The sequence below is a fragment of the Vipera ursinii genome, assembly GCF_947247035.1.
Source record: "Vipera ursinii genome assembly, chromosome: 1".
NCBI classification, from domain to species: Eukaryota; Metazoa; Chordata; class Lepidosauria; order Squamata; family Viperidae; genus Vipera; species Vipera ursinii.
Genome location: NC_139512.1, coordinates 287,077,522 through 287,090,537, shown reverse-complemented (window position 1 = coordinate 287,090,537; position 13,016 = coordinate 287,077,522). Strand labels below are relative to the sequence as shown.

At 38.7% G+C, this 13,016-nt stretch overlaps 1 protein-coding gene across 1 annotated transcript in view; it reads right to left on the bottom strand.

Annotated features, from left to right (window-relative positions):
* Positions 1-13,016, bottom strand: part of RYR2 (ryanodine receptor 2) — a 329,037-nt gene that overhangs the window by 116,589 nt on the left and 199,432 nt on the right. Inside the window, exons 42-49 of the mRNA XM_083349904.1 lie at positions 11,824-11,938; positions 9,205-9,337; positions 8,619-8,722; positions 7,805-7,940; positions 3,381-3,567; positions 2,422-2,524; positions 843-963; positions 549-718 (exon numbers count right to left, since the gene is read on the bottom strand). Of these exons, the coding sequence (XP_083206030.1) occupies positions 549-718; positions 843-963; positions 2,422-2,524; positions 3,381-3,567; positions 7,805-7,940; positions 8,619-8,722; positions 9,205-9,337; positions 11,824-11,938 (1,069 nt within the window). The remainder of the gene's footprint in view (positions 1-548; positions 719-842; positions 964-2,421; positions 2,525-3,380; positions 3,568-7,804; positions 7,941-8,618; positions 8,723-9,204; positions 9,338-11,823; positions 11,939-13,016) is intronic.

The following is a 13,016-nucleotide window of genomic DNA, read 5'->3' as shown; positions in this document are numbered from 1 at the left end:
GCATCATCTTATGCAATAACAATCAGATATTTAATCAGACAGTGGTAATTTCTTTTGAACGTTTAATTTGTGTTTGAATTACAGTTTATTTTTAAAAAACGGATGTCTACGTTTCTATGTCAAGGCTTCAACTTCAAAGCCTATTTGCATGACAGGAATATTATATCATACAATCATCCTTCTCTCTACAAACCTAAATGTCATTTTTTCAGGTTAATTAACACTGAAAAATTGTGTTCACTTTAAACTTGAAACCTGACCCAAGTGTCAAAAGAAACCAAATGTTTCTTTTCCCAGAATCATATAGCAACTTACAAAAGACAGGCATGGAACTCCAAGATAAATCATGTTGCCTTAAGGAACTGAAGACTGGGGTACACGAAGGCTCCCACACTTTGTTCCCTTTGAATCCAAAGTGTTACTCAGTCCTAACTGAAAACACTAGCTCATCATTTTTAAAAGTATTTAAAGTATCAAAATTTATGCAAAGGATAAATCTGGATAAAACAGAAAACACTAATTAAGGAGAGTTAAAAGTTACTTGTTACCGTATCTAATGAAGCAGCTGCACGAAGATCTGGAAGAAAGCCAACTTCTAGTAGGTGTAGAAGAAAATCTTGGTCTTCAATTCCATAGACCCTATCGAGAAACAATACCATCGCTGCCTTGTGATCAGGGCAAAACCCCCCTGACATATCAGGTTCCACAACATTGCCATCTGGGGTGGAAAAAGGGGGAGAGGGAGGTAGTGAACGAGAGACAATTATTTCTACACACATGAAGAAGAAATAATCAAGTCACTCATAGTAAATGATAGGAAGAAAAACTGTAAGTTTTCTTACCTTTTGCTATAGTTGGCATATGAAAAGGAATGCTAATTACACCCACCAAGTCCTCCAAAGGTATCAAGGACCTTAGAATAGATCTGATTCTAATGGCTTCCCCTTTGCCAGCATGGATGAGCTAATGGGATAAGGCAATAAGCGTTTAGCTGGCTTGTATGAGAATGTAGCAATCAAACAATGCAGATATATCCTTATAAGAATTCTATTAATAAGCTAATTATACATTCATGTGCACCAAATAATAATTCTGCAAATTAACACAATATAACTTGAAATCTCATAGAGCTCAATATTTGTTCAAAGATGGGCCTGATATCATATTCCAATTATTATTTAAAGGTGGTGCAGTTCTCATGGTAAATATTCCCCTGAAGGATCTGAAGAGGTAATTATGTTAACAATCATTTCTATTTATGTCAAAAAGACAGAAATGAGAAATTCACATTTATAAAAAATCAAATTACATATTTAATTTTGCTATGAGTGAAGAATATCTACAATGTGAATTGTTTCTATTACAGCTCAAGTTACTTTATTCCATTCAACTACCACCACACAAATATCTATATACACTCATATTCTTTCTTTGCCACATATAATATCCAATCAAGAATCTTAGTCATTGGGGGATAGTCAGTGTTTTTGTGGTACGGGGTGAAGTAGATTCTATCTATCCATCTATCTCTATCTATCTATCTATCTATCTATCTATCTATCTATCTATCTATCTATCTATCTATCTATCGCTATATATCTAGATAGAAATAGATATAGATATATAGATATATAGATATAAATACGATGCCGCCCATCTCACTTTCGAGAGACAAGTAGGTATGTTGATTCCTAAATTCCACCTACAATAACATTTTGAATTTTAGCATGTTTATGTGAACCTTGAAGATTTCTGTCTCAGCACAAAAGACAACATGAGGTTCACAGAATAGTTATTTATATATAACATTAAGTCATCACTAGGCTACGCAGAGATAGGATTGATCCTGCTGAAGATGTTTTATTTTTCCTTTGACTGTTTCATATTCCTGCAAACCATGATGTTACCCAGGATTTGCTGATACACCTTTTTGTTCATGAGTACCACTATCTCACCCACAAGTTCATGAATTCAGGAATACTTGAATCAGAAAAAGGATGATGGTTCACATTATTCTTTAACACAGAAAGGATATAAATTCAGCAAAAGTAATAAATAGTAATTACATGCATACTGTCAGGGAATTGCACAACAGGTGTCCAAATGAGGTCACTCTGACATGAACTTGTGGTTTTATAAAAAATAAATATATTTAACATCTATATTTACAGTAAACAAGATAGTCAGGACATCACTTCATCATAAGGTAAATCATCAGGTAAATCACAGAATAGCACACAGAGCACTCAGAAGAAAAAAAAAAGCGGGAAAAAGAGAAACTCTTCTTTCTCACCCACCAACCAATAGATTGCCTTATGCAGGAGTCCACACTCTCCAAGCAATGAACTACAAATGTGTATTCTGGCCTATTATACACTTATTGTTCCAGCTATTAAATTAAATATATTAACACATACTTACATGCATTTCTGGAGCACAGCGTCCCAAGAGATCAATCAGGGCAGCATAAAAAGTCATAATGGCATTTCCCATGTGAACAGTATCATCCTCTTCTACTTCACTTCTGTTCAGTTTTTCAAAGAAATTAAAAAACAGTGAAGAAATAAAAAATTTCTGTATTAAATTTGCTATATAATTTATCTTTTTTTTAATTGAAAAGTTTTAACATACAGTTTATCTTTAACAATCCCCCCTATATAATTTATCTTTAGTCAGACCTGGGTTCAAGCCTTGGCATATCCAGTTAAAACATAGATTTTAATGCTCAGAAAATCCTCAAGACAAGATTATAGTGAAAATTTTACATTAATTCTAAACCCTCAGTCTAAAATAATACAAAATGGGGGGGGGGGGTTGTTTGATGGGGTTTTTTTGGTTTGGGGGGATTTGGGGGGAGGGAGGGAGCTTCTCTGAAAACAGCAGGAAGACTATTGCTCAACAATTATGATAGCTGGTGAACAGAAAAATCCACTTCCGGAAAAGGATTTATGCCCTAAGTATTTTAGAACACATGGAAATAATAATAAATAAATTATGTGGGGGTAGTGATTACATACTACCTTAAATACACTATGAAATATTCTATTGTCCATCTGTGTTCTACTTATGGATGGACAGACAGGATATAAACAGGATACAAAACTTGCAATTTTTTTAATCCATATGCTGATGTTCCTCTTATCTTGAGAGTTTGTAGTAAGCAGAAGATTCTTATCATTTGTATCATAAATAATGTATTGTTATTAACATTCTCCACACAAATTAACATTAGGTATTATACTTAAGAAATTTATTAGGCTTTAGTTTCAAACAAGCAAATGTTATTATTGTCATAGAACAGCATCACACAGTTCCTTTTAGAAACAATGAACCCTATAGAAAAATTATATTCAGGGAATAAACATTTCCATTCTACCTACGGTGTTCTAGTGGATCCATTAGTTGATGAAGGACCATCTCTTGTGGGATCTTCTGATATGTTTATGGCTTCTTCCATGGCAGCAAGCAAGCCATTTCCACCTTCACCTCTCAGGGCTGGTCCAAAACATTCAGGACGTCGAATGAGCAGTCTAACCACCACATTAGCATTTTCTTCAACACTCTCTCCTACAATCATATAGAAACTTACTTACTTACTTACTTACTTACTTACTTACTTACTTACTTTATTTATTTATTTATTTATTTATTTATTTATTTATTTATTTGGACTTATATGCCGCCCTATCTCCCGAAGGACTCAGGGCGGCTAACAACAATAACATACAATAAATACACAAGTTAAGATAAAATTAAAATTAAAGGCCCCTATACAATAAATTAAAATTAAAATTAAAATAAATTAAAAATTAGAGTTAAAAAAATTAAAAACATAATTAAAATCCCTGTCAGTCCAGGTCAGCCAGGTGGAAAAGGAGTGTTTTGAGCCCGCGGCGAAATGACTGGAGATCTGGGGCCATCCAAAGCTCAGGAGGGAGCTGGTTCCACAGGGCTGGCGCTCCCACAGAGAAGGCCCCCTGGGGGTCGCCAGCCAACATTGTCTAGCCGACGGTACCCTGAGGAGGCCTTCTCTGTGTGAGCGTACTGGGCGATGGGAATTCGTTCCCGGCAGCAGATGGTCCTGCAAGTATCCCGGGCCTAAGCCATGTAGGGCTTTAAAGGTAAGTACCAGCACCTTAAATCTAACCCGGAGGGCAACCGGTAACCAATGCAGCTCACGCAGGAGGGGTGTAATATGGGAGTATCAGGGTGCTCCCATCACTACCCGTGCAGCCGCACTCTGCACCAGCTGAAGCCTCCGGGTGGTCTTTAAGGGCAACCCCATGTAGAGAGCATTGCAGTAATCTATACGGGAGGTAACAAGTGCATGGGTGACTGTACGTAGGGCATCTCGGTCCAGAAAGGGGCGCAACTGGTGTACCAGGCGAATCTGGGCAAATGCCCCCTAGCCACGACTCCAATATGATCTTCAAAACTGAGTCGTGAATCCAGGAGGATGCCTAGATTGCGTGCTCTATCAACGGGAGGTAACATCTCTCCTCCTATAACCAAAGATGGAACCTCTTGGACTAAACGAGATGCTGGTACGTAAAGCCACTCAGTCTTGGCCGGGTTGAGCTGGAGCCTGTTCTTTCCCATCCAAATCTGTACCACTTCCAGGCAACAAGACATCACATCGAGGGCATCACTGGGTTGGTTCGGGGTGGAGATGAAAAGCTGGGTATCATCAGCATATTGATGATACCTCATCCCGAAGCCATGGATGATCTCTCCCAGCGTCTTCATATAGATGTTGAACAGGAGGGGCGAGAGTACCGATCCCTGAGGCACCCCACAACTAAGGAGCCTAGGGGTTGACCTCTGCCCCCCTGCCAACACTGTCTGCAAATGGCCCGAGAGGTAGGAGAACCACCGCAGAACGGTGCCTCCCACTCCCAACTCCTCTAGACGACGCAGCAAGATACCGTGGTCGATGGTATCAAAAGCCACTGAGAGATCTAATAGGACCATGACAGAGGAATAACCCCTATCTCGGGCCCGCCAGAGATCATTCACCAGCGCGACCAATGCCGTCTCCGTGCTATACCCGGGCCTGAACCGATTGGTACGGATCCAGATACTCAGTTTCCTCCAGAACCAAAGGGAGCTGCCATGCCACCACGCTCTCAACGACCTTCGCAAGAAAGTGAAGGTTGGAGACAGGACAAAAGTTGTTTAAAATAGCTGGATCCAATGCAGGTTTCTTAAGGAGGGGCCTTACCACCACCTCTTTCAAGGCGGCAGGGAAGTACCCTTCACTCAGTGAGGCATTGATAACTGCTAGGAGCTAGCCTCGTGTAACCTCCCGAGATGCATAGACCAGCCAGGAGGGACAGGGGTCCAACAAACACGTGGCGGCACTTAATTTCCCCATGATCCTGTCCACTTCATCCGGAGTCACAGGATCAAACTCTTCCCAAATGTTCTCGGCCAAAGTCATCGTTTTCCTCTCGTCAGATACTGCCCAGTCAGAGTACAGACCAGCCCGAATCTGAGCAATTTTGTCCACTAGATATTTACTAAATTTCTCGACCCGTCCTTGTAAGGGGTCCTCTCCCGTCCCTTGATTTAAAAGGGAGCGGGTCACCCTAAACAGGGCAGCCAGGTGGTTATCTGCGGACGCAATGAGGGTGGTGAAGTAAGCACGCTTTGCCACCTCCATTGCCACAAGATAAGATCTAGAGAAGGATCTTAACTGTGTTCGGTCAGACTCGGACCGACTGGTTCTCCAAATGCTCTCTAGGCCCCTTCTCCGGCGTTTCATCTCCCGCAGGTCCTTGGAGAACCAAGGAGCGAGCCGGGACCTGCGCCGGGTCAGAGGTCGCAAAGGCACAACACGGTCGAGAACCTCCGAAGCAGCCTGTTGCCAGGCATTAACTAAGGATTTGACCGGGCTGTGGGAGAGGGAGGTAGGAATCAATCCAAGTGCCATCTGGAACTTATCTGGGTCCATCAGGCACCTGGGGTGGAACCATCTGGTCAGTTCCGCCTCCTGACAGCGGGGGGGACATGACGGAGGTCCAACCGCAGGAGATAATGGTCTGTCCATGAAAGGGGTTGAGATGTTGGAGTAACCCCGCCCAGACCATTAAGCCACTGCCCAGAGATAAAAATAAGATCAGATGTGTTTCCCCCCTCGTGAGTCGGGTCCTGAATAATTTGGGTCAGGTCCATGGCCATCATGGAAGCCATGAACTCTCGGGCCACCTCCGATGCACCGCCCAGGGAAGGCAGATTAAAATCTCCCAGAAATTCAACCGCCAATCCAGAGAGGGCGTCAAGTAGCCTGGGCAGAGCTGTTGCTACGCAGCTTGGAGAGAGGTATGCAAGCAGCAGGCCCAACTGACCACCAGGACCCCACCTTAAGAGGAGGGACTCACATCCGTTTATCTGAGGGGCAGTGGTCTCCCGTGGACAGAGGATCTCTCTAATAACGACCGCCATGCCACCTCCCCTACCCTGAGCCCGAGGTTGATGCAGTACACAGAAACCTGGAGGGCATAAATCAATCAGAGGGACCCCTCCCTCCGGGCCCAACCAAGTTTCCGTGATGCACGCCAGGTCTGCGTCTTCCTCCTCGATCAAATAATGGATGAGGGGAGCTTTATTCACAACAGACCTGGCATTTAAATAGATAAGCCTGAGCTCAGGTGTCTGCCCTCCCCCTTCCCCGGGAGAGCAGGTGAGAGCCAGAGGGTCGGAGCGTGCCACAGCTCGAAAATAGCGGGGGCGTGATCCCAGATTACGATATGGCCCTCTGCTCATCCATCTGCCGCCATTCCCAATCACCGTGGGGATCGCTATCCCTAACCCATCCCCCTGGGTCCCAAGACTCTCCCCGGCCCCCATATTGCCGCAGCCATACTACTTGATGAAGCCAAAAATTTGGAAGTAGTTTCTATAAACATATGATAAAGAAAGAAATATATATAGTCTTTATTCACTTTGAAATTTGACAACTATATTAGCAGGAACCTATATTGTGCCTGAAGCTCCACTATCTCTAGCCCAAAAGCAGACTTTAAGGACTGAATTAAACAGTTAACCCATGAGAAACTCCATCCACTTTGTCAATATCCAAAAGAGTCTCAGATAACACCACTATAAGTTATGCATGCCTCTTCTCTCTTACTTCCTAACAATTATATTTGAAATCAACAAAGTTATATGGCATGTACTGGAATGTGAGATGAGAAAAAAATGGATAAATTGAGCTTCACTCAGATTTTCAACACAGAAGGAAGAAGTCATAATCATAATAGTAAAGTTGGAAGGGACCTTGGAGGTCATCTAGTCCAACCCCCTGCTCAGGCAGGAAACCCTATACCATTTCAGACAAATGGCTCTCCAGTCTCTTCTTAAAAACTTCCAGTGTTGGAGCATTCACAGGTTGTTCCATTGGTTAATTGTTCTAACTGTCAGGAAGTTTCTCCTTAGTTCTAGGTTGCTTCTCTCCTTGATTAGTTTCCATCCATTGCTTCTTGTCCCGCCTTCGGGTGCTTTGGAGAATAGCTTGATTCCCTCTTCTTTGTGGCAGCCCCTGAGATATTAGAACACTGCTATCATGTCACCCCCAGTTGGGTAGGGAAGATACGCTATTCATTGAATGTTTCCAGTTTTCTCTCAAGGTTTCTCTCAGTGCTGCATAGTGACTTAAGAAGATTGCTAAAAAGGAAACATTGATCAAACTATGACATCATAAACACACCTGAGAAGCAGCATCAGGCTCATTAATAAATGTAGTTAAGGTATAATTCATTAGTAATAACTAGGTTATTCAAAAACTGAAATATGTTAACACTACCATTGCAAAAAACAGCAAAACGAAGGAAATCCAGGTATCGTTCTCCTTCAACTGGGTTCCATCCAATATCTGGATAGCCTTTAGAAATTAGTAAAGGACAGTTCTGCAAACCACAGCCAGCCAAGTAGCGGACTACCTAAGAACAAGACAAAATTAAACAATAGAAGCATATGCTGCCCCTGTCTCTCCCCCTCTCTCTATATATGCATATTTTACCAATGTCTAGATTCCATAGTCATCTTATAACTTGTTACCCAATTTGAAGATGCCCATTACACACTTCATACTCCTAGAATCTTCCTCCCTTCTCCATCCTGACTCTTTAAGTCTCCATCTATAATTCTCAGACTGCCCTTTTGTCCACATTATCACAGTAGTCTTAGTTCCTTTCCCTTTAATTCTATGAAAAACCTTCTGCTTAAACATAGTTCTTTGTATTTACCTGAATTAACAACCTGATAGTCAACAGAAAAAAATAAATGTATTAGAAGTTACTTTCACCTTTATTTTTCTAACTTAATTTCTATTCTAGAAATTGTATATAGTTCTAATTTTTCTCTTATGTTAGTAATCACTTTTTAATGAATTGTACAATGGGTGCTTTCTCTCCTCCTAGTTTTGCATTTTCTGTTCATAGAGCTACTCTTCCCAGCAAAGGTTTTGTGCCTTTGAGATGAAACTAAACCCTGTCATTATGGGGCACTTGTATATGAAAACTACATGGCTAACAGGATGCAAAGTGCTGCGACTGTATGTTAAGAAATACATGAATACTTACTAAAATATAGATTCTACAATACTATTTATGGTTTACCTTCTCTAAGTCAGGTTCTCGTAAAGCCAATGCAAGTTCATTATTATCCATTACTGATGCTGCTGCAACATCTAAAGGTGTTGATCCACGCATAGAAGGAGAAGCTGTCAAATGAATTTCAGAAATTGGCAACATGTTAAAACAGCACAGCATCCTGTTATTGAAATACAGTAGCTAAATGAAATATTTCAGATTTGAAAACCACATTTTATAATACTGTATACAGCCATGATTTTGTTGAGTCAATATCATCTGAATAATACCACACTTGTTTTTATTATACATTATAGTTTTACTCCATGTGTCAACTAGGCATACATTTTCAGGATTTAGGGATGTGAGGATGCAGTAAAAATACATCCATTCTAACCAGGCTATACTGCATAAATGGTCTGACAGGGAATGCAATGGCTGACACATAATGCTAATAGATAGGAATAATTTATTATTAAGAGGTGTTGGAAGCCTTGAAACAACTTAGAATGAATATGCAAAGTAGCCAGTAATTTGTGAAATCCAAAAAGATTTAACAGCAATAAATACAAAATGTATAGTGAACTGTAGGGAAAATATAATATATATTTACCAAGTCCAACACTGCTGTTTTCCAAAAGATAACTAAGATGATCAAACATGGCTTTCTGATTCTGTCTGCTGATGCGGCAAAAATAACATAGAAAACGACAGCAATTTGCCACCATCTTAGGAAAGGTGATTTCCTAGACAAATAGTACTACATTAGAAAAGCAAGGATAGTATATATATAACAAAACCTCAGAATAAAGTAATTTGCTTTTTCATGTAATTTTCTGTAAAACTACTCAAATATCTAGATACATATTCAATCAAAGTGAAAATCCTGATTGCTTAAACTTTGACTCCATTAAAGTTGGTTCTGTGCATTATAAAATGAAGCCATCATAGGGAGAAGCACCTAAAATGGACACATTGAGGTTTGGTCATAACAGAAAACTGGAGGGTTCAGCTCAGTTCCACTATTCATGAGATTAAAAATTGTAAACCAAATAATCTCCATCCAAAGGAGATGGCTCATTAGTAAAACCAAAGGATGTGACCTTTATTGTCAAGCAAACCAATGTAAAAATTCTCTGGCAGAGGTGATTCAAATTCTCCATGTGCATCCCTGACATTTGAATGCAAATAATGGATTAATGCAAGAACAGAACTTGTGCTATGGTATCACAGAGTGTCATTGTGGCCAACTAAAGATTTCACTGCACTCTGGCAAATTTTTCAGCAAAGGAAAATTCTAAGTCCATGACCAATAAAATCCCAGCATCCTAAGAATTTCGTAGTAGAATAAAAAGGGCTGGATTGGGAAGAGCTGGCTCTGATATTGGCTTAAAAAAAAACCAACTATCACATCAAATATTTGCACTCTATTGCTAGTCTGCTCTCTGACATTTCCAGAATGTTCTTCCCTTTCTCCTCACAAATCATGCTTGAATTTTGCTTTGAAAAATCCTGCTGCATATTCTCATTTTTTATGCAGATTCTATAGTTTCATGGGATCAAAGCATATTTTGGACAAAATGTATGGTCTGCTGGAGTAACTTCCACCTAGACCCCATTTATTCATTAATAATCCACAACTGGGCAAGATATTACCAAAAATTATTTTTAAGATTACATTGCAACAGGACTAATCTGTATAGGAGTATGTAATCTATGAATAACACCTCAGTGTTCAGGCAGAGGTCAATAATAAAAATCTTGAAAGCCTGCTATCTCTACTGATTCAATTAATCCTTTCTTCGAAAGTGATCATGACAACTTTGTCTCTTAGATAATAAATTCTTAACTGAGTCCGCTGCTAACCCTGTTTTCAAACTTTAGAATTACTGCCGAATTTTCTGAAATCTTTTAATGGTAGATTACCAAGTTAATGTCAGCTAATAAAGCTTGCTGACCTTCTCCATCATTACATGCTCATCCCTCACTAAACTGTGACATGAAATTAAAGTATTGCCTCAACCTTTTCCCCCTTTTTCTCACTACTTCCTTGCATAAATGTTTGATCAGCCCATGCTACAAGTTCTCTTGACAAGTAGTTTCAGTAGTCATTGTTCACTAGATGTGGTAACCACCTTTCCTTATTATTCAACATATTTCTACATTTATCTCTAGAGAAGCTTACCTGCAGAAATCAAAAGGGTAAGAAATAATTAAAGTGATGTATTTCAATATTGTTTCAAATAAATGCACACTAGACAATATTAACACATTGAAATGTATGCCAATTAATGTACACATTCCTAGATTTATCCTGTGTAAACTTAATTTTAATGACAGGTTGGAAAGAGAAGGTACAAAAATATGCTATTGCAGTTTCATTCTTCATTTGCACATATTTCTTCACTTTATCACAGCAAAACAGGATTGTATATTGTACTTAATATTTGGTGGGGGAAGAAATGGAGAAATAAATCACATAAGCATGTAATTGTGCATCTAAGTACAGGTGTTTGCTAACTAGTTTATATACAGAGGTGACCTGGATAGTTGATAAATTTACAAACACACAGCCTAATTCCACTTCCCACTAAAACCATACAATTCAAACAACATATTAGTGTTGGATAAAGGGACATTAGTTTAGGGCTAATTGTAGTTCTACAAAATAAACTGCCCCTGTTAAGCCTGTATTTTAATAAAAGTTGGGCATCTAATTTCATGAACTGAAATACACGACAGCTAGCATAAACATGGATAAAGTGTTTTCTCCCAGTTTATCATCTGCTGCTGCTACCTGGGAAAAACTTAACTGGGAATTATTTGATAAGCAAAAAATTTCAGTAGGTCTTCAGCTGAGATACTGGATGTGCACCCAGAGCCCCAATATGCCAACATATTCATGTTTGACTTAGAAAAATGTTTGCTCAGTTCTGAATCATCAAACTTTAATGGAATGTATGTTAAGTTACTGTTAAGTTCTCATTAAGTTCCATTAAGACTCAAGACCATGAAACCATCAACCTGAACTCGGTCCTCTCTTCAGAATAAAACCATTATTTTGATGTCATAGTAAAACTACTGATAGATTGGGTTTATTGGGTGCAGTTGTTAAATGTGCAATTTTGCAAATCATTTGAATCCCTAATTAAGCCAAATCTTCAACAAGAGATAAGCAGCTTTGTCTGGTGTCAGAGCCAAAACTTAAACGTATATTAAGCTTATACATTACCTTTGATTCTCCTCCTCCAAGTACATTCACCATTACTTCCATTACAGTCTCATGCATCCCTAGTGCCCTCATAAGATTAGGATGCTGATAAAAAACTTTATTGTTCATAATGTCCCTATTAGAAATAGAAAAAAAACAGTAAAAAGTAAACTGAAAATCCTTTTATATCTACTTATAAAATGTTACTGTCCACTCCATATCATTTAATGTGGTTTTTAAAAATAAAAACTGAAATTTATTCAAAATATCCTAGAACAGAGATTCTAAAACTATGGAAGGTCACAAGCAAATCACTGGGGGTTCACACATCACTCTCACTCTGCCTGAACATATCTCAAAGGTCCTAGGAAGACTTTCTGAATACCTATCCTTCTCTTTCCCCAAAAATAATGAAGTAAATGAACAAATTTGTGCAGATTGGTGAATTAGATTGGACTTGAAAGCCTAATTGTGAATTGTAATTCAAGTGACAGCTTAAAAAAGTTTTTTAAAAATAAGAGTTATGGTTACTGCTTTTCAAAGAAACATGTCATAGTCATTGCATTTATTGTTGGAGATGCCTAGCATCTATATTTATTTATTTTCTTTATTTAGTTACATTTATATACCGCCCTTTCCCTGAGGACTCAGGGCGGTTTACAGGGAATTAAAAAGTCCACCATACAAAAGTTAAAAACCAAATTAAAAAATATTAAATTGACCCTGTAGACTTAAAAACCCCAATTAAAAATTTCTCCTCAGCCTGGGCCCGAGAGCTCAAAGAGCCATGATAGATATGAGCTGTTCTTCTGGGGAGCAAAGAAGGAAGAAGGAATATTATCTTTTCCATCTTGAGTTATTTGAAAAAAATAATAAAAGGTGAGATAAGCATCTAATAAATAATATATAAAATATTAACCACATAATCCAAAGCTCTTTTAAGTCATCAGTATTTTTATGAATGTAAAATGGTCCTAAATTCAAAATATTTGAAAACAACTAATCTAAAGGATGGGCAAGAATTTTTTAGTTATTTTTAATTGAAAATTTAAAAAGTATTTTTATTTAATCATTCAAAAATAAAATATCTCAATATGAAAGAGATGAAAATGACACATTCAGTTGCAAAAAAGCGGGTTTTACATCCCTTTGATTTTTAATCTGATTTCCACCATTTTATTCTCCTCAAGGGAAAAAAAAGATTGCTATTTTTT